A 20,029-nucleotide genomic window follows, 5' to 3' on the forward strand; every position below is an offset into this window, starting at 1 on the left:
TAGCATATCTTACTGCCGGACCGAGACATTGCGTCATTGTGTGCGATTCGTCTGATGCCCAAAACGAGACATCGTGACTTTTTCTCCAGCTGCTGTGTACTGTTGCGCAAAACACTGTAACCGCAACATGTCCTCCACATCTTCATGCCACAATTGGTTTGGTTTCTTTCGACGGCAGCGTGTGAACAGTGAGCCCTCAGCCCAGATCACCCGACCCGTCCCGATCACCAAATGGTCCCTTCTTTCAGCTTGCGCCCGTCGCATATATGAGCCGCTGACCATACCCTTTCCAAATCTCTGGACCGTTTGGCTAACGCAGGGGGCACAGTCGACCTCTTTTCGTGCGGTTCATGCAACAATAATACCACCAGGCCAACCAGTCCCTTTCAGATTTTACGGCACCGTCGCCCCTTGGCATCAGTTGGCTCACTTTGCTCGCCTTGCCTCAACTCGGAATCGTCCCTTACCCCAGCCGGGCCAACGATCCGAGAGCCCTTGAACACAATATTCATCCCATTTTTTTATTAAATACCATCCTCCATCTGTTCCACTCACCTCCCCACTCTTTGTTCACTCCAAAAAAATCAAAATGCCTCGCAGTCGTTTTCTATCGTACGCCTCCAACGTCAACGGGCACAACTCTCACAACAACAACAACGACGACATCTCAAACGTCAACGCGAGGCCCACCAACACAATGAATCACACCAACACTATGACGCTGCCGATGCTGTCCAAGCCGGCCAGCACACGCAACAACATCACGGCTTTTCTGGGAGAGTTTGTTGGAACCTTCTTGTTTCTGTTCTTTTCCTTTGCCGGTACCCAGATTGCCGTCAATTCAGGTCCTGCCCAGCTCGAGTCCGGTACCGATATTGCCGTTCCCAACACCCAGAACCTCATGTTTATCGCTTTGGTATTCGGTCTGAGTCTGATGGCGAACGTGTGGGCTTTTTACCGTGTCACAGGCGGGCTCTTCAACCCCAGCGTCACGCTCGCTCTGTTTCTGGTTGGTGGTTTGTCAGCAGTCCGCAGCGTCATCGTCGTGGTTGCCCAGCTGCTGGCTGGTATGGCTGCCGCTGGTGTTGTCTCGGCTTTGTTCCCCGGGCCCATGGATGTCGAGACGACGCTTGGAGGGGGTGCCAACGTTGCGCAGGGCCTCTTTATTGAAATGTTTCTCACGGCCGAGCTGGTGTTTGTCGTCATCATGGTGGCGGCCGAGAAGCACAAGAGCACCTATCTGGCACCAGTCGCTATTGGAATGGCCTTCTTTCTTGCCGAGCTGGTTGGTAAGTTTGCTGTCAAGGTTGGGTGGAGGTGGAATGGAATGCTGACTGCTGATAGGCGTATACTTCACCGGCGGCTCTCTCAACTTTGCCCGCTCCCTCGGACCAGCGGTGGTCAATCGGAGCTTCCCAGGTTATTTCTGGATCTACTTCCTGGGCCCCATCCTGGGCTCACTGCTGGCCTCAGGATTCTATGCGCTGCTCAAGTACCTCCGGTGGAAGGAGTGCAACCCCGGCCAGGATGTCGATGACGAGGAGAAGCTCAAGTTTGACACGGCCAGGGTACAGGAGAAGGAACGCTATGGAAGCGTTGCCGACGGACATGCCACACCCCGCGAGACAGTGACGCCGCCTAACGGAGCTGCGTCACCTGGCGGGACGACTGTGGCCGATTCCCCCACGGCACCGCGCGCATGAACTGCAATCATCACGACTTGACTGTTGGAAGGTAGTCTGAGGGTTCAGCTTGAAATCTTTCACTCTCCTCTTTTTCAAGAATATGAATGGTCGGCCGGGTTTATGAGTGACGATGCTCGTTGTCTCGCTTAAGTTGGTGCGTTTGGAAACTATTGGGTGTTTAATGGATGTTGCTTGCAGTACAGCTTGCGTTGCTTTTCAGTTTTCTTGGTTGGAGATCAGCATTTGGACTGGTGGTACGAGTTGCGCTGGTCATGGAATCCGGAGGGATGGTTCATCGTTGGGTTTCTGGTGCATATCTACTGGGCTGCATTGGAGGTCGGGACTGGTCAAGGTGGTGGTGCTGAGATCTTTAGGGGTGGGTGACTGGGTCTGGTGTTTCGGGATTGTCTTGTGATACCAAAATGGAACAGGGAAAGGGTCAGTGGGATGGATGGTAGGAACGGGGGAAATGGTTGGCGATATCGGAAAGATCTACCTGGTATCTCAGCATAATTAATCGATTAATGGAATGAATACGCAAAAGATGCAACTCAAAGATATGGTGCTATCACTTGTAGTGGGAAAGTTCTACTTACTTGGCTTGGTCCACCCTGAGCAGCCGTTGCTCCCGATCAAAAGATAGACAAGATATTGAGGTGCAAAGCTGCTAGTACAAAGCCTATCAGGTATAAAGTTTGAGCTCTGGCTTCTAGAGAGTGCTTCCCACAGTTTGACTGATGGTTACCTCGGGGACCAGTTTCAAAGTGCGCAAAACTACTTTTAGAAAGATCCTAGCTAGATAACTGCGTACTCAGAAGGTACAGAGCTTCGAACCCATTTTGGGCAGGTCAACCCTTCCATTGATGATTGCCTCGAAGAGCTGTTTCAACCAGCATCGGCCTTTCTACGTATCCCTGAGAACTATCTTACTCTCAGATAAATGACCTCTTGGTTCAAGTCACAGACCAATTCATGCCTGGATGCGTATGACTTATTGGCGCTTTACTCTGTTGAGTCTGACCATCTCTGCCTGGGTATCGTTCTATTTCCATGTATGCAACGAAGCTTAACAACCTACCTAGCCACCATGATCCTCAGGCATCATCGATCAGCATCTCCGGTCGTGGTATTATGTCATCCCGTTCCTTGTTGTTGGGTGTGGGGAACGAGGGACAGGGGGAGGCTAATCCCTTGCTGGCCTCGGGCCGGGGCCGGCATCATGGAGCATATGGCTGTGCACCGAAAACTCAATGAACATTGTGCAAGTTCCTCGGAACTCAGGACGGCGATGCCGACTCGTTAAATTATGGATTGTCGAGCCAGTTGATCTTTTGAACAAAAGGGACTGGAAATTATGTAGGTAATATTGAGGCCTCTGGGAGCAACTGCCGCACCCATTCTCCCCACACCTGATCGGAGTTTTCGGCGTTTCCGACAGATAAGAACTGCAGCCCTACCACATCATGAAACACGTCAATGGAACGTGCCATCCATAGCCAAGTGGTGGGTGGCGGTCTCCTTGGCCTTTACAACAGTTCGTTTACATACGGTTCAGGTACGCTCGAAGTCAAAATCCTGACGGAAGATTCCATCATGAACAAGACTGCCAGCAACAAGGGCTTATGCAGGGGTGGGCTTAGAGTTCCATCGATATACCTACGAGACACAAAAAGCATCAGCAACAAACGCCTCTACCCCTGGAGTGTTGCTGGTTGCCTTCTCGTCGTGACGGAAGTCTGCCCGATTTTCCTTCTGGCACTTGGTTGTTGTTTGATCCCTGCGGCGTTGTATGCGATAACAGGATCAAATTGCCGTATAAGGATCTGAATAGGTGACCGGCACAGTTCGCGGTCATCTTATGCCCTTTTTGGTAGCCAAAGACTACACGGATGTTGCTCCTGAGAGGAGAGTGGTGTGGTTGCATTAGAGTCTGGTAGCTAGAAGCTCAATGAGACCAAAAATCGTAAAAGGATTCATACAGAGAACCTGTCTGACCTGAGATTCCACCGCCAATTCGGTTCCACAGTAAGATACAATGTTTCCATTAAAGCTGTAGCAGGTAGATGGACGTTCTGTAAAGATATTTGATGATGTCACCTTCTATGCTCGGATGGCTGTGGGGGCGGCCAGCTGCTGACGAGTGCCCACACCTGCCAGATGTTTGGAACCCCCTTTCATGGGTAAACAATGCCCCCTATTCGTCGTTTGACGACACTACAGAGTCATCGCAATTCCCGATATCTCTCCTCCGCCCGCAGCGACCTTATTTCTGTGTTTGGCAACATGGGATGGTGTTGTGCCCCGAGGCCAGCCTGAGATTGGTAGGTGTCATGAGCTTTTGGAAACCACCCCTCTCCCACTCACCAGCTCGGTGTGTGATGGGGGACAAAAACTCCGATCCCAGCAACCGCCATCACCCTCTACACCAATGAAACCGTCGCGATCAAAAATCATCAGCAGCTTCAGAGGAAGCCAAGTTTTGGGCACAGAAGCCTGCACATGAGAGGTACCTTAAGGGGTAGTAACGAGGGGCATCACACCGTGACCAATGTCAATTGCTAAAGATGCGGTTACGGGTGCCGGTACCGTCCACACTGGCGATGATGGTTGGGGGACTCCAACTAGAACAAAGCTTGATTTCTCGATCAAGGGGTTCGTGATCTCCTGTCTCTTCAAGGTAGCAAATCGATAGTCGATATCTCTGTTGAGAGCCGACAAATTTCGCGCAAAAATGAGAAGATTGGGCCATGGTTGTGTACAAAGTACAAGACCTCGCCTGTGGTCAATTGTGGCGGGGGTTTTACCTGATTAGAAAGCCAATGGTGCCTTGGCAGCGGGTCCCCCCGTCGTTCTGTTTTCCTTCCACAACCAGAGAGGAAGGGTGGGGAGGGGTTCAAGAGCCACAGAGCGTGCCAAGGGGCTTTTTGTCATGGGTTCATTTTCAGTGCCGTCCAAAAGGACGCTTCTGTATCTCTCGAAGGTCCAGATAAGGTTAAGGCTTCGCCAAGGAGACCAACCTTGATCGGCCTGACAAGTTTACTGTGGTGCAGGGGTAAGTTTTGCCTTCTCGTCAAGTACTCGCGCTAGTCAAGGGCCACCCTGGCGATTGTATTCTACAAAATAACCACCATATCTATAGCTAATATTTTGTATGCATACCATTCGCTGCAATTACTGCCTCACACCGACTGGGCATCGAATCCAACAGCGTTTGAAGGTAAGATTCCGGAAGCTCTTGCCAGGCCTCCTCCACGTACCTCTTCAACTTCGCGTACGACGGCTTCTCTTCAAGGCCGTATTTATCCTCAATATAATCCTTCATCCAATTCCAACAGGATTCAATAGGGTTCAAATCTGGGGAAAAAGGAGGCCAATCAACTACTCTAATCTTCCTATTCTCAAGATCCTTCTTCGTACCGGCCGCTCGATGGCCAGGTGCGCCGTCCTGCATAAAAGAAAGCTATAAATAGTGTTGCTCGAAGGTATCGTCAATAAATTCGTGGATACTAGGAAGGATATTCCTTCGGTAGGAATGCTCATTGATCGATCCCCATTCCTTTTCCCAGAAGATACCAGGGCCTTTAGTTAAGCCGTAAAAACAGCCCCAGAATATCCACCCTCCTTTTCTCTGGTGCTTTTCTACGATATAAGTAGGGTCCCATTCCTCGTCGATTCGGCGTGTAACATACTGCTTGCGGTGAGGACCACCAACTACCCAGGTTTCGTCACTCCAGAGGATTATACGCCATTATTCGAGAGTCCAGTCCTTATATTCTATAGCCCAGGCCAGTCGTTTTTGCTAGTTAGCTTCTGAAATAGGAGGCTTCTTCCGAGCAACTCGACGGCGAAATCCGTGGCGGTAAAGAGCGTTGCGAATCGTAATCCAGTTAAGAAGGGAGTTGAAAAGGGCAATAGAAAGCTCCAGGAAGCTCATCCGACGGTATGCCTTTGATTCACACACATACCGAATAAGCTCGAGCTCTTGATCGGCTGTAATAACGCGTGGTCGGCCAGATCGTGGGGCGACCTCGGCCGCCGGGGCTCGTATCGCATAGCGGATTTGGTATTTCGTATAACCAGTGGTTTCTTAAATTCGGGATTGGCTAAGGTGGCCGTCAAAATAGAGGGTACGAATTCGTTAACGCTCTTCAGTAGTAAGGTGGCGATTGGGAGCCATTGTGGTGCTGGCTGGCTGGCTGGCTAAGTGGTGTTGAAAGGTAGAAAACACTGGCCCGGGGGAAATTGCGGTAGAATTTTGGCCGAAATTGGCCTAGCCAAAAAAACAGGAACCACTGGGCGGTACTTGACAAGGGGGCAAAACTTTTGTATGTAACCACAGTAGGGCACCTCTCAAGCGAGCAAACATCCTTCGCACTATTTCCACCATCCTTCCCGTCTGACTGGTGCTCTTTTGCGCCGAAGAAATGATGGCTTTACGGGATAGACGTTAGCCTGAGGCCGCTTCAGGGGACGGATGTTTAGAAGTCATGGATCTCCAAGTTCGCGCCTCGGAGCTTTTCTCGCTATCCCATGGCCAACACAGACATGTTCGGCACGCCGAGCACTATGAGCCGAGAGAGCGGGCCAGAGAACGGCGACCTTGAAGTTTTTATTCTGCTGCCTGTCTGTATTTCCCCTCTTTTGTCCTGTGGGCTCTCAAGCGGTATGCTAGTGGACGGGTAGTCTACAGCGGGTAAAAGCCCAGTCCCCACATTTCACACCATATCGGCACAACGTGGGCCATGTCTCCTCTCTAGACGCAGGCGGTCAAGCAAAGCAAAAGGGCAGCATATCGTCGAGCAAAAGTGACGTGACCGGGCACAAAAAGTGTAGCCTAGATGCTAATGCAGACTGAGCATGGGCGCAGGATGCGCTGGAACTCTGGAACGGTGTTTTGGGCCCCGTCTTGTACCAGGGGCAGGGGTTTGGGGGTGTGGTCTTGGTATCCCAGCTCAGCCCTACCACGGGCCGTTTCGATCTACAGCACCTTGGCCGGCCCTGCTCGCTCCCTCCCGGCGCCTTGGTTGTCCATCATTTGACGTGATATATGTATATAGAGGAGGGGGAACTGGACTGTGTCATCATGACATTCAACATTCTGACATCAGCATCTATTTGACCACCTATCTAACTGACTCCAAGCCAAATCGCGCCACAAACATACACACACACACACACACACACACACTTACACGCTCACTGTGGAGACTGTTGTTGGACCCATCTCACCTGTGCCCCCCATTGTCGCCTTATCCCCTTTCTGAGTCCTCTTCCGCAGCCACTTACTGAAAAAACAGGTTCCTGCAAAGAAAGCACTTGAAGAATACCAGTCACACAGTCTTTTCTCTCTTCTCGCCTACCATCACCCAACATCACACACCATGATGCGTGCAAAGGCCATCCAGACAACCAAGTGGGGGACGGCATGTGCTCAGTGTGCTTCAGCGAAGGCAAAGTGCTCTGGACGGTCAGCAAGTGGTGGAAAATGCGATAGGTTCGTCTTCAGCCCATGCCAAGTGCAGTTGTAACACGACCTTATTTACAAGCTTACTTGGTTACTAACTCGTATTCTCGGACTACATGTACAGATGCGAGCGCCTGCTGAAGCAATGTACCGATCAAGTCCATCGTCCTCGCAAGACTCGTCAGCCTCGACAGTAAGCCCCGACCACTTGCCTGGTAGCCTCAGAGAGCCTTCTTTTTTTTTTGACATTTCATACCTTATCTAGACCGACTGCAGGTTTAGGAGAGCCCAGCTTCGACTCTCTTGTCTCTACGCCAGAAAACCCTCCATCACCGTCCGCAGTCGATCTGGGAGCAGACTTTGCTTCATGTTCGTCATCATCAGTCCGGAGTCACATTTCAACAGCCACACCCATGGGCTCTCTGGATGTCAGACCGTCCTTGATACGAACCTCGTCAATGCAAAGCCAGCAATCAGTTCAGCACGAATCATACTTTTTTACAGCCAGTCCACCTCACTGCTTGAATCAACAACACCTGAACCCGCTGTTCATTGAAGGGCGAGAGGATCTTGATGACCTGCTATTGAACCGATACCGAACCTGCTTGATGCCGGCACACCCGTTCGTTTTGATTCCCGACCATGTCTCAGCCTCGATGCTGGTAACTCATCGACCCTTTTTGATGCTTGCCATTCGAGTGGTGGCCGGGTTTGAGGGACTGCATTCGGTACAAGGCCAGATGCAGCATATTATGGACCATGTGGCCGACCGCATGTTTCGACAAGCCGAAAGGTCCATTGATCTTCTGATGGGCATTGTTGTTGTGTTGGGGTGGTATCACTACCATTGCATGCGACACAGCCAGCTAAACAATCTGCTATGTTTAGCCGAGAGCCTGGTCAGCGATCTTGGCATCAACAAGAGGCCCCAGGTACAAAACGAGGGGAGAATGGCAGATGAGAAGAGGCTGCTTTTGGGGGTATGGTATCTGAGAAGCTCGTAAGTGTGGCACACTCCTCCAACTAGGAAAATCAACTGACCATCCACCTGTCAGAGCGGCAATGTATCTCCAGCAACTAACCTCAATGCCCTTCACCTCTTACATGCGCCAGTGCCTGGTGGAGTTGGATGAAGAAGAAGACCACGACCTGGACGAGATTCTGGTGTACTGCATCAAACTGCAGTATCTGACCGAGCGGGTGGCAGTTCTCAAGACTCCCCAACCAGACCTCCCCGAGCAACAGAACCGAGAAAGGGGCACCGCAATTGCGTCGTCACAGGAATATCTGGACAAGGTGATGAGAGAAATGCCCTCGGAGCTTAAAACAAACTGTAAGAAGGTCTATTCTGGAAGAATCTGACAACGAGACTGACTTGTCATTGGAAGCCGTATTGACAACCCACATCAACACGGTTATTCTTCGTCTATACGAGCCACGGCCATGCACCGGCCCTCTACGGATTTCATCGCCGAAACCACGCCGCTCGCGGTCTCCTACTGACCGAAACACCGGGGGCCTAAGCCTTGCATCAACAATTCACAGTTCAGACATCAACACACAGATTAGAGCCTGGTTTGAGGGGTGGGTGCAAGGCATCCCGGCCCAGGCTTACCGCACACTACCTTCGAATTTGGTTTTTCAGCTGCTCTATGCAGTGGGGTCGTTGCTACGGTCCCATGGCGCCGCTTCCCAACCACCTCCAAGCTCGTCAACCAGAGGCGACGCAGAGGTCATTGTGATTTTGGACCGCCTAGTAGCGCTGTGCTTCGCCAACTTCATTGGGGGTCAACCGCAGCCGGACATGACACACTTTTGGGAAGCGTTGGGTGAGCGACACGAGAGGGTGTGCTCCCCTTCCCCATCAGTCTCTGAGCATGGAGATGATTCCAACGTACCATTGACAGCCACACCTGCTACCTGGGAACAACAATATCGCCATGGCAGCAACGTCTTTACGCCGCCATCTAGGGTTGGATCGGCAGCACCAGACCCCAAGCTGGAGGCAGTCGATGTCGACCAATATCAAGTGGCATCACTCCCCATGATGACCAGCAACCAACTCCATCCACAGAGTCAATGGGACTCACAGACAACCCAAACAGGGTGGGATCACCATACAGCGACGCCACAAGGCCAGATGTTGATGGTTCCCGGAGCCGAAGGAGTGGTAAATCCACAACTTTGGGGGCAGGATCAAGGAACGGGCGCATATCACCATTCCGAAGGGGGTTACTTTATGGGTTGATTAGGCACCTACCCAAGTACGTGAGTTCACATCCGGCATTGGAGCATGGTTTGATAGGGGATGCATGGAGATACCACCAGGAGTTTGGATCAAGGTTGGCTTAATGGGTAATGGAGTCGAGGTGTCTGGTCACGTGCAAATCCATTCTAAAGTATATAGATGACTTGATGATAGTTGTGAATATTTACCTACCTATATAGCTGGCCTACAACATCAACTGGTAGATACTCAAAAAAAGAACTTTTCCACAAGGACTTTATCAGAAACAGATCTCAGGACAATCACGACCACCTGAGGCGGGGTCAACCCGCTCTACCCCCGAACCCCCTGAGGTGACAACCAACTCCATATTTCGGCCCACAATACCTAGGTTCTTCTGACTTGACTAACTTACCAAGCTACATCGCCAATCTCATTGATGCCACATGTAACGATCCATCACTGCATGTTTGCCGGTTTCTCACCCAGTCAGAACTCTTCGATTGGCCAAGCAACACTGTGCCGTTCCAGCATCAGCTTTACAAGGGGTCAACGAGACCAGATGGAAGCCGAGCCGCCGTCCGGGAATTCCAGTAAAAGTCGGGATGGTTTGGCGCTAATGGCATGACCGCCTGCAGCCCTACGGCGTTGGGCCACGTTTTGTGCAGGAAAGGCGTCCAATGAAGAGATCACGGGAGCCCTCCCGCCTCCTCCATGTTTCTTTGAGGCATGGTTTCCAACCCCAAGCTTATCTTGCAGATGTAGACCAAATCAGAGGCCGGCATGACGGAAGAAGCGAAGAGGCGAAGGAGCGCACATGCATGCATCATTTTGCCAGCAGCAGTGCTTCTAACGAAGCAGATCTTACATCAGCACTGTCTCCTGCACGTGCGTATGCGATCCAGTCAATGCGTTTTAAACCGCAAGGAGGTCGCCGATATTTACAACATCATCGCCGAGGTCCTTTCGTGCCGTCCGCTCACGCAACAATGCTACATCTGCGGGCCGTCAAACTCAGTTCAACACCTCCTCACCCTCCTCGCGCGGCCTCTTCCAGAGCATCGCGTAATGCGCCACGTCACCCAGGGCGATCTCTTCCCCGACTTGCTCAAACCCGAGCAGTGAGTAGAGATACTTGCCCTCGGGGGTAGCAATCAGGAAGGCGTCTCGCTTCTCCCTGGCGGCCTGCTCCAGGCCATGCTTCACCAGCATCTTGCCAATTCCTCTGCGCTTTTGAGTGGGATCCACGCCGAGAATCATCAAGTCTGTGTCAATGTCAGTTGTGTTGTAAGTGAGGAGATTCAAAGATAGGTAACTTACACCACATCTGGCTGTGCCCTTCTTTCCCCAGTGTTTGCTCAGTCACCACCTCCATGAGCCCGAAGATTTCTTTCAGAGCATCCTGGTCCAGCGAAGGCGGCAGCACGTCAACCTCTGTTTCGCTTGCAGTCTGGGGTTTGGCTGTCGGTGGGAGGGAGTCTGGGGTCTCCCACTGGGCATATCCCACAATCTGCTCACTGCCATCTTCCAGCTTGTCGACAACAACATAGGTTTTCTTGCCGTCCTTGATCCGCCTGGTGTTGCGGGCAGCCCTCCACTCGGCCTCCTCCGTTGCAGCATCGGTGCGGGCGAGGTGGTGCAAGTGCGCCGGGAATAAAATCCGGGAGAGGGTGGGCCCGAACGAGTCGCGGCCGATGACGCCGATGCGCGGGGAATCGGCGACGGTGGCTTCACGGAGGGCCAGCATATTGTTTGTTATGACTGAAGTGGATATGAAGTCCTAAGAGATGGAGATGTGAAAGGGGACAATGACTCATATACTACAACCGGCATCGTCCAGGTTTTGTGAGCAAAATTTGGATTTGTCACTTGCCGACGACAACCGGCCCGAGTCAGCGTCACTGTGGAGTCACCGAGCTTCCGAACTCGACAAGGTGACCCCGGCCGGGTCTCTAAATGCGAGCCGGGGGGCTACCGTGAATCTAGGGATTACGATCATGCCAGAATAGGAAGCTTGTATTCGCTGTCTTAGAGAATAGGATGACGTATCACCACCTTTTCGCAGCTGATCCTGCCCTCCGCTGACGAGTTGATTGCGACGACAGCGTCCTCCTTTGACCGCACCACTCTTGTCGGCATCGGCTTCCAGGCCGCGGCGTGATTCTCCAGAAACCCTCTCATAACTTTGTCCTGCCGGCTCCATGTCCACTCTGGAGATTGTTTTGGCAAGGCACCCCATTTGCGCGAAAAGATGGCAAACTCCTAATTCGAATCCCACTCTCTGGGGACTGGGCGAGCGCACGCCAAAGCATCTCGCTCTTGATCACCAGAGAGACATTGCTTTCCCCAGTAGCAACTGCTATTCTCGTACGTTGACCCCGCATCTTCCAACCCAGCACCAACGGCATCAAACACCGCTGTCAGCGTTACATCGAGGCTCTGGAGCGTCCGTTTGATCTCCTTGGTGGTTTCCTCTGGGTGCGTATAGTCAAATACATGCGTTGCCCCGATGCCCCCAAGCAGGTCATGATTCTTGGTCGAGGCCACAACAAAGATGAACTCGTCGCCTACCTCTCTGGCCACTTGAATGGCTGCCCACCCAACCGCGCTAGCACCGCCCCAGATGAGGACTCCTTTTCGTTGAGAATGGGTTCCTGAGGGCAGTTGTTCAATTCCAGCACTTGCAAAACCAACCCCCGAAAATATTGATAAATGCATCAGCAGCAGTCAACAGAGAAGTAGGGAGGCCTGCTGCTGCTTCCGCACTGAGGCCTTCAGGCTGCGTCCAAATTAGATCCGACCGGGCAAGAATGTAGGGTTGATGAGCCCCAGCATGAAGCGGGCGGTGTGGGCCTGGCCAGGTCAACCCCAAGACAGGAGTGTTGGTTGTAAGATTAATGCCAGCATAGTCAAAGCCGGTGATGGAAGAGTGAAAGCCGAGATTGAAGTGCTTTTTGTCCGCAGGTTGGATAGCGGAGTGAGTGACTTTGATAGGGACATGAGTCTGGGGGGCTAAAGGGAGAGAGGCCGCGATGGGGAAGGGAGCGGCGATGGGGGTTATCTCGCCATCAGAAGAGAAAAAGAGGGCGGTGGGATGTGTTATAGCTTCAGTCATTTTTTGGGGGGAAAGTTTGACAAAATGGACGGCATGGCCTCGTAGAGATTGGTGGCAAGGACTGGGTCATCTCTTAACGTTTTATCGTCGACAACTCTCAGTCTGGTGTGCTTGATCAGATCAAAGGAGGTATCCCCGGACTTCGGCGGAGGGTTTGCCTGTGATGATTAGAAATCTTGCTGTGATTTTTGATCTTTTCAATTTGTAATGGTCGCACCAGACTATGGCGTCATTACGAACTGTCAGCAGGTGATCTTGGGTTTTACCCAAACCCTTTTCCCAATTGATTAGGGGTAAAGGAGGTGAAAGGAGACATTGGCAATGATGGAGTACGTCTCTTTTCTACCTTGTACACTGCTTTTATTTGTTGGCTGTGATGGGAAACTTCGATATTGGTTTCACAAAATGCATTGTTTACTGAGATGCCTTGGGACGTATCGAAGCATATGAATTGCGGGAATCCTAAACTCTGGAATGTAACCTGCCCTACAGTCCAGAAAAAGTCAAACGAAATACCTAGCTAAAAGAGTGACAAGAAGCTCCAAAGATACCCAGCCAACAATCTTTTTACCCTTTAAGTTCCCCACGAACCCCATCGTTTGCCCAGAAAATTTCTCTCATACCCTCTCAGAAGCAGTTGTTCTTGACAGTACTGATACCCAACAGCTCGGCACTCAAGTTGACCAAGATTTCACCACCAGCCTTCAACTTCTCGGCCTTGGTGGTGGCTCCCAACATGAGCTTAACAGCCTGCTTCGCACCCCCAAGCGCCTTGATGTACTTCTTGATCCTGAGCAGCTTGGCAGCAGGCACAGCAGTGGTGGCAAGGAGCTGAACAATGGCGGCAACACATTTGGCAATCTTCCACAGCGAGGCCCTGGCAGCGAGCTCACCCCTCTCGAAGAGGTTCAAGTTCTCCTCAACGGCATCAACATAATCGGTGTCCCGCTTGAGAGCCGTTTCGGGCTCACGGTCTCCGTTGGCAACGAGCCACTGGTGGAGCACTTCATCTCCCTTCTCGAGGATGTCGTCGGGAATGCGCTCAATCTCGGCAAAGAGGTGGTCGAGGGGGAAGTCAAAGTCGCGAGTAAAGTTGAAGTTGGTCGCCCAGGTGGCAGGGGCCTGTGCGCGAGCTTCCAGAATGGCAGGGTCACCCGCGTCGTTCTCAAAGTCGTCGGTGTCAGGGAAAAGGCCATGATTGTCATAGGGGGCGGGGATGGCAGTGACAGTGGCCACAAAGAAAGCGGCAGCAGTGGTGAGGAGTTGGACCTTCATGTTGATGGTTGGAAGTCTGAGAGTAAGGTAGTAGTTGACTGTTGCTAAAGGGTTTTCAAAGGATGAGAAAGCTAGATGGTGCTTTGAAAGCTGTTGATGATGAGGGTGATTGTGGAGAATTGACACGGATAAAGTGGCCCCCTTTATACAGTTTTCTGGCTCTTTCATGAACCTATTTGGCCTTTGCTGCTGCTCTCATCCTCACCACCACCCAAAAAAATCCCACGTCTCACCTTCTCACCAGGATAATCTTGGAGTTGCTGACCCGACTCTGGGCAACTTCATTAAGCTTCGGTCTCTCAACTTTGCAATCATCAGGGGTCGACTAGGTTATGCAACAAGCAGTCTCTCTATCTCCAAGTACATGCGGCGCAGAACAAGGCTCTGCCCCTGAAATCATGCGGCAGATAGATAATCGGCAACGTGAGCCTTGTCAGACAGGCTGTGGTCTACATCTTTCTTGGTGAGGGGGGACAAAGGTTGAGCCGTGCCAAGGTAAGCGTTGTGAGTATAGAGATGGAGGGTTACATTAGGCGTGCGGCGTTGGGCGCAGTCGTTGGGCCGAATAAGTCCAGCTGAACTGCAGAAGAAGAGTGTTTGGATGAGCTTGTTTGTGCCACCCCCCGCACTTTGATCTGGCCAAGCACGGTGAGATGTACCTAGATGATCTGCAACAAGTGTATTCCACACGGGTGGTCTGTGGGAGCTCACGGAAGAAGAAATATGGTGAGCATGATGTATCGAGAGAGCAAACTATTACCAAAATGAAAACAAATAGAAAAAGCAATATGCCCTCACAACCTGACCCACTGGGAGCAACCGGTCCTCCCACATGATATTATCGCCGACAATGACAAGCGATGCTGGTTGACGACCTCCAACGGGCAGGCACCGTGCATTGTTCACGATCCAATCAAGGCGGTCGACGTCAGCGTCGGACGGACGTTGTGGGGACGGCGTTGAACCGGGCATTGTGGATGAATCAAGCACAGCATTATCTCCGGTTCTTTGAAGGAACTGCTCTGCCATTCCTTCTTTTCGACAGAATCACATTGATATCGGTCACAGTCATAGATGGGTCAGCTTTCTGCCTCTTGCCCCACCGATGGGCAGCCACATCGGGCGGCGGTCGTCGGCGCTGGAATAGCAGGCTTGTGCGCCGCCATCGCCCTCCGTCGTGCAGGATGGCATGTCGCCGTGTACGAGAAGAGCAGCTTCAAAAACGAAATTGGTGCGGCCATCACGATAACTCCCAATGCGACCTTGGTTCTGGAACGGTTTGGATTCGACTTTTTGGAACTCGGCGGCGTTCGCAATGAGATGCTCCTGCGCTACGAGGCGAAGAACTTGTCCCTGCTTCAAAAGGAATACTATGGCCCTGACTCAGGCGCAGAATGGAGTCGCTTTTGGTCAGTTCACAGGGTGGACTTGCACAGCGGGCTCAGAGGGCTAGCGACCCAGACGCAAGACACCACACCAGGGCCACCAGCAGATATCCGATTGGGCCAAGAAATTACGGGAATCGATTGCGAGGCCGGCACAGTCAAACTCAAAGACGGGAGACTGGAGCAGTATGACTTGGTAATAATAGCAGATGGGGCTCATGTAAGTCTGGACTCTTTCACCACGCCCAGAAAGGGAAACTGATCAGCATAGAGCCGCTTAATTGAGGATTTTACCGGGAATCCGTCCACGGTTCACCGTACAGGCCGGTCTATTTACAGATGGCTGGTATCCATGGACGAGGTCAATGCAGATCCTGTACTCCGAAACCTCTACACAGACCCGCAGGGACGTCGGAAAAGCGGCTTCGTGGCTTGGGTTGATCAAGAAACCAGGATACTTTGGGTCAGCTACAAGTGTAGGGGCGGCAAGGTGCTGAACAATGCCGTGGTTCATGACACGCAAACCGATGAAGGAGAAGAGGATCTTTGGCAGTCTCCCGTATCACGAGCACAAATCCTCAAGGTGCTTCGCAACTTTCACCCGTCAGTTCAAAACATGGTCTCCATGACGGCCGAGGACGGCATCAAAGCCCACCACCTCTACAAACGGCTTCCACTCCAAAGCTTTGTTCGTGGAAAGACTTTGGTGATGGGAGATGCAGCACATGTCATGATGCCCATTCATGCGGCCGGAGCAAGCGTGGCTATCGAGACAGCGGCCACGTTGGAAACACTTTTCGACCTTTCCGGGAGCACATGGACAATGGACAGCCGGCTGGAGATGTTCGACAAGCTCCGAGTGCCCCGATGTAACCTTGCCATGCTTTCTTCCAACGCTGGCCCGGAATGGCTCCACGTTCCGGGTGTGGAGGACGAGATTCGAAAGTACTACTCTGGTCCTCTGCCGCCTGCTGGTGCCATGCCTTATAGCAGTGCGTTTAGGGACGTCTTGTTCAAACACGACGAATACCGAGCCGCAAGAGAGTGCATGGACAAGACAGCCAAGGACTAGGTGGACGAGATGGGAAAGAAACGGAAGACCAGCAGAGACGGATAAACTGCTGCAGGTAAGGAGCTGTGCAGTAGAACAGATGCAAATGACACGAGTTTTGATTGCGCCAGCTCTCTCGGGCTATATCACCCCATTTGCGTGGTCTTGGATGCCAATACCCCCTCAAACTCTTATCAGATGAGGAAGTTGTGGGTAAATCAGACATCCCATCCCCCCACGTTTTTGTCCTCAAGGTATCCAGTAAATGAGTGAGTGGCGGGTATGTACCTGTGGTCGGGTTGGACAACGAGCTCGCTCTCGGTGATTCGGTGAATGTGGTGGGAGGTGACAACAAGCTGATTTTCCTTCTCAGGCTATGAGGCAACCCTCATTCATCACACTTTGAGTACGACGTTCCAATGACACCCCAAGGGATTCTAGAAGAATTCCCCCCCCACATTGTCAATCCCTATTCGGGCTGCATCCAAGCGAGACTCTCTTGTGCTATCACAAGCTGCACACCTCGACAGTGCCGAGAGACAATGCTGTACCGCTGGCTATATGAAGTGTAAATGTAGCGGAGCTTCTTCGGGTTACCGCCAAGGCGGATTCAACCTTTTATACAGACTCTGGCCCACGAAATGACGGCACGACGCCCGCCGTTCCTGCATGACCCCAGCACAGCGTCCTCGGTAAAATCGGCAGCCTGTCATTTAGCCTCTATCTGGAATCTCACTTGCTTATAACACTGCAAATGCTCCGGATAGTGCCTCACTGTGACGCCCAAGACGTGTAAATTAAGAAAAGAACAGCTTCTGAGCGGGTTCCTGATCTAACAGCCGGCAGCCGAGATGCTTTCTCCAAAAAACCAAGACCGTGAGGTCCCTAACCAGGGCTTGTGGGGTGAAGGGTCAAGAAACGGGGCATGAGGGGGTCGTGGATGAGAGATGAAGCCGAGTGGAAATTGATTATTTACATGAGCTCTCCCATCTCTTGGTCGGGAGTTGCCAACTTGATCCTGCTCCTCGTCCCGCCCCTCTAGACCGACGACAGTGAGCGTGAAACGACAGCAAAGATGAAGTCCATGTACATTGGACTGGCAGCAGTTGCCTTGTCGTGGACAGGCGTGCTGGCCAGCGAGAGCAACAACGCCATTCCCAACGAAGCCCTCCTCGCTCGTCGCCCTCGTGTGCTCCAGAGCCGCCACCGAAACGGCACCACTGACTATGCCCAGCTTGGTCTTCGTCAGGAAGGTGGCAGATGCGGAGCGGGAGTTGGACGCTGCCCCGATGGGCAGTGCTGCTCCGACTATGGCTTCTGCGGTTTGACCGTTGACCACTGCCATCCTCTGTTTGACTGTCAAGCCCAGTATGGTGTCTGCGGATGGCCTCCCCCGGTGCCTGCCACCACATCGACTCCTCCTCCCCCCCCAACGACCACGTCAACCCCCCCACCCCCTCCCACCACCACTTCCACCACTTCCACCACTGCTCCCCCGCCTCCTCCTACCACTACAAGCAGTGTGGTTGTAATCCCCCCGAGCAGCACCTCATCGACTCCCTCTGTTCCCCAGCCTACTGGTCCCCTGGTTGTGACCACCAATGGCCAGTGCGGAAACGGCACCATGTGCATTGGAAACCCCAACTACGGCCCTTGCTGCTCGCAGTATTTCTGGTGCGGTTCCTCAATTGACTTCTGCGGTGCCGGCTGTCAGTCCAACTTTGGTGCTTGTCTCGGCATCCCTGGTCTGCCCGGAACTCCCATCAACGGCACGACCACAAGCACCTCGCCCGTTGTCCCGCCCACGACCACATCCACCCCGGTTGTTGTGCCTCCCACCACAACCTCCTCCACCACCACCACCAGCACTACCACCACGAGCTCGACTTCCACCAGGACCACCTCCACCACTTCTGTCGCGCCCACTCCTACCCTGGTCCTCCCACCCGGTCAGAGATCTTCTACCGACGGACGCTGTGGCGGCGGTCAGAACTGCTTAGGTTCCACCTTCGGAAGATGCTGCTCGCAGTTTGGCTGGTGCGGCGATGGCGATCAGTACTGCCCGTATATTGTCGGGTGCCAGCCCGAGTTTGGCTACTGTGATCCCAACTAAGCTGCAGTTCCCTTGTTTACTGTAGAATTACGCGTTGTAGACAGCAATTGGGTCTGTCGTTCGTGCGGAGAGAGAAGACTTGAAAGTTTAATGGCTGGGAGATTACAACAAATATCAAGTTTATGTTCAGAATGAGTCCCTATTTGGTTCCAACATGTGTTATGATCCACCGATTATCAAAAAACGACCGCACCTATATGAAGTGTGCCGATGATGTCAGTTGGGGTAAGCAATAATGAAAAAAGGGGGGTATTCCATGGGCGGTGGGCCGTGTGTGCATGGGTGGGGAAGCAAAAATGATGGAATTTGATTTCGTCCAGGCTCGAACTGGAGACCTTCAGTGTGTTAGACTGACGTGATAACCAACTACACCACGAAACCATCTGATTTGTTGTGATCACCACACAAAAGAAGTATTTTGTAGGGATAGCAACGTGACAATAACGAACATCACACATGGTCTACAAGCAATACTGCCCAGCAATCAAACCGAACAGGATACAAATGGCATCTAAATGTATACTTCACAGATATCAGCCCATCTAGCAGTCATGGGGTGCATCGGCAGATGGTTGCAGCGGGTGCATCACGCTCGGCTGGATCTGGTGCGCCATTGGCCAGCCAACACCTCAGCCCCTATTCATCTCCTGACACTTTCCAATACAATGCCGGCACCGCCCGTCTAACCCAAGCCTATAAGAACAACACGCCGCCAGAACCAGTGCAAAAATATCTTGACAATTTTTTCCTACCATCCAAATACAACTGCATTAACTTTCCCCATCAACATCACCTGCATTACCATTAATCATGAACCACAACATCACCGACGTTGCCCCTTACCAACCGCTACTTCCACGTCCGCACTCCCCAATTTCATATCCGAAGAAGAAGAAATCGGGGATATTTCCTGATCTCACCAAGAATATCAACTTGGGCGAGGACATTGACCTCATCGTTGGCCTCACAGCCACAGCGCTCACAGCCGACCAAGTCCTCAAGCTCAAAGACAGCAAAAAGCACAAGGCCATGCATTTAGCAAAGGCCAGCCTGAGTGCCGCCGCCGCCGCTACCGCGTTTACCATGATGAAAAGAGAGCATAATGAAAGAGTCGGACGGGAGAGGACACGTCGGCGTCCCGAGAGTGAGTCCAGGTCAACGCCTAGCACAACAAAAGGCGAGAAGCACGAGTGCCACAGTAGGAGCACCTCAAGATCTAGCTCACGTCCGAGGTCATTCGAGAGAGCGAGGAGAAGAAGCAGAAGCCGAGACCGGGAGCTGCCCTACCCTGACTTGGAAGCACAAGAGCCAGAAGATCACAAGGTGCGATGGGCTCTAGTTCCCTCGCCACCATTTCAGGAGGAACATCAAGAGCAGCGTGCAGAGAGCCCCGAAGACTACAGCTACGCGAGCTCGCGTCTGGCGCCACCGCAAGACGAACGATACCACCACAGAGGCAGGGCTCGGACAACGTCACCAGTCCGCAGGCAAGACGATGGCCGGTGGCCCGATAACCATCGGCACCATCACCGAAGAAGGAAGTCAGAAGGACAGTCAAGATGGCACACTTTCTTTGAACTGCTTGGTCAAGAGTTATTACAGAGGCAGCAGAAAACTTGAGACGACTCTTGGAGATATAGACAGCACTTTTCCTTTGGATACAAACTGAACAATCAAAAAATCGTATATGTAACCCAATGTACTACTCCTAAAC

The 20,029-nt window shown here is 52.2% G+C and overlaps 8 protein-coding genes and 1 non-coding gene across 9 annotated transcripts; 7 read left to right on the forward strand and 2 right to left on the reverse strand.

Moving 5' to 3' along the window:
• Positions 1 to 127: 127 nt before the first annotated feature.
• On the forward strand, positions 128 to 499 carry QC763_0101610 (uncharacterized protein; the record flags this gene model as incomplete). The annotated part of the gene is made up of 2 exons (XM_062906404.1): positions 128 to 188; positions 372 to 499. 2 exons carry the CDS (start codon positions 128 to 130, stop codon positions 497 to 499), a joined length of 189 nt encoding a protein of 62 aa, XP_062763697.1.
• Positions 500 to 589: 90 nt separating this feature from the next.
• On the forward strand, positions 590 to 2,234 carry AQY1 (Aquaporin-1; the record flags this gene model as incomplete). Its single annotated transcript, XM_062914924.1, has 2 exons — positions 590 to 1,289; positions 1,345 to 2,234. 2 exons carry the CDS (start codon positions 590 to 592, stop codon positions 1,701 to 1,703), a joined length of 1,059 nt encoding a protein of 352 aa, XP_062763698.1. The 3' UTR covers positions 1,704 to 2,234.
• Positions 2,235 to 7,901: 5,667 nt separating this feature from the next.
• On the forward strand, positions 7,902 to 9,397 carry QC763_611000 (uncharacterized protein; the record flags this gene model as incomplete). Its single annotated transcript, XM_062914925.1, has 3 exons — positions 7,902 to 8,149; positions 8,205 to 8,482; positions 8,538 to 9,397. 3 exons carry the CDS (start codon positions 7,902 to 7,904, stop codon positions 9,395 to 9,397), a joined length of 1,386 nt encoding a protein of 461 aa, XP_062763699.1.
• Positions 9,398 to 10,178: 781 nt separating this feature from the next.
• Positions 10,179 to 12,643, reverse strand: QC763_611010 (uncharacterized protein). Its single transcript, XM_062914926.1, has 2 exons — positions 10,697 to 12,643; positions 10,179 to 10,641 (listed from the first exon to the last, which is right to left on the reverse strand). The coding sequence occupies exons 1-2, from the start codon at positions 11,121 to 11,123 to the stop codon at positions 10,391 to 10,393; spliced, it is 678 nt and encodes a 225-aa protein (XP_062763700.1). The 5' UTR covers positions 11,124 to 12,643; the 3' UTR covers positions 10,179 to 10,390.
• A 475-nt stretch (positions 12,644 to 13,118) lies between these two features.
• Positions 13,119 to 13,934, reverse strand: QC763_611025 (uncharacterized protein; the record flags this gene model as incomplete). The annotated part of the gene is made up of 1 exon (XM_062914927.1): positions 13,119 to 13,934. The coding sequence occupies one exon, from the start codon at positions 13,932 to 13,934 to the stop codon at positions 13,119 to 13,121; it is 816 nt and encodes a 271-aa protein (XP_062763701.1).
• A 464-nt stretch (positions 13,935 to 14,398) lies between these two features.
• Positions 14,399 to 16,661, forward strand: QC763_611030 (uncharacterized protein). The gene is made up of 2 exons (XM_062914928.1): positions 14,399 to 15,371; positions 15,423 to 16,661. Exons 1-2 carry the CDS (start codon positions 14,841 to 14,843, stop codon positions 16,221 to 16,223), a joined length of 1,332 nt encoding a protein of 443 aa, XP_062763702.1. The 5' UTR covers positions 14,399 to 14,840; the 3' UTR covers positions 16,224 to 16,661.
• Positions 16,662 to 17,277: 616 nt separating this feature from the next.
• On the forward strand, positions 17,278 to 18,315 carry QC763_611040 (uncharacterized protein; the record flags this gene model as incomplete). The annotated part of the gene is made up of 1 exon (XM_062914929.1): positions 17,278 to 18,315. The coding sequence occupies one exon, from the start codon at positions 17,278 to 17,280 to the stop codon at positions 18,313 to 18,315; it is 1,038 nt and encodes a 345-aa protein (XP_062763703.1).
• Positions 18,316 to 18,622: 307 nt separating this feature from the next.
• On the forward strand, positions 18,623 to 18,696 carry QC763_0101680. The gene has a single exon. It is a non-coding gene; the product is annotated as a tRNA-Val (tRNA).
• A 429-nt stretch (positions 18,697 to 19,125) lies between these two features.
• On the forward strand, positions 19,126 to 19,935 carry QC763_611050 (uncharacterized protein; the record flags this gene model as incomplete). The annotated part of the gene is made up of 1 exon (XM_062914930.1): positions 19,126 to 19,935. One exon carries the CDS (start codon positions 19,126 to 19,128, stop codon positions 19,933 to 19,935), a length of 810 nt encoding a protein of 269 aa, XP_062763704.1.
• Between the last annotated feature and the right edge of the window lie 94 nt (positions 19,936 to 20,029).

The sequence above is a fragment of the Podospora pseudopauciseta genome, chromosome 6, assembly GCF_035222475.1.
Source record: "Podospora pseudopauciseta strain CBS 411.78 chromosome 6, whole genome shotgun sequence".
In the NCBI taxonomy this organism is placed as follows: Eukaryota; Fungi; Ascomycota; class Sordariomycetes; order Sordariales; family Podosporaceae; genus Podospora; species Podospora pseudopauciseta.

Excerpts from the sequence above, each read along its gene's own strand:
- QC763_611010 (XM_062914926.1), bottom strand. The coding sequence starts at position 11,123 with ATGCTGGCCCTCCGTGAAGCCACCGTCGCCGATTCCCCGCGCATCGGC. Across the intron at positions 10,642-10,696 it reads AGGGCACAGCCAGATGTGGT|ACTTGATGATTCTCGGCGTG; the intron begins GTAAGTTACCTA and ends ACATTGACACAG.
- QC763_611030 (XM_062914928.1), top strand. The coding sequence starts at position 14,841 with ATGGGTCAGCTTTCTGCCTCTTGCCCCACCGATGGGCAGCCACATCGG. Across the intron at positions 15,372-15,422 it reads TAATAGCAGATGGGGCTCAT|AGCCGCTTAATTGAGGATTT; the intron begins GTAAGTCTGGAC and ends TGATCAGCATAG.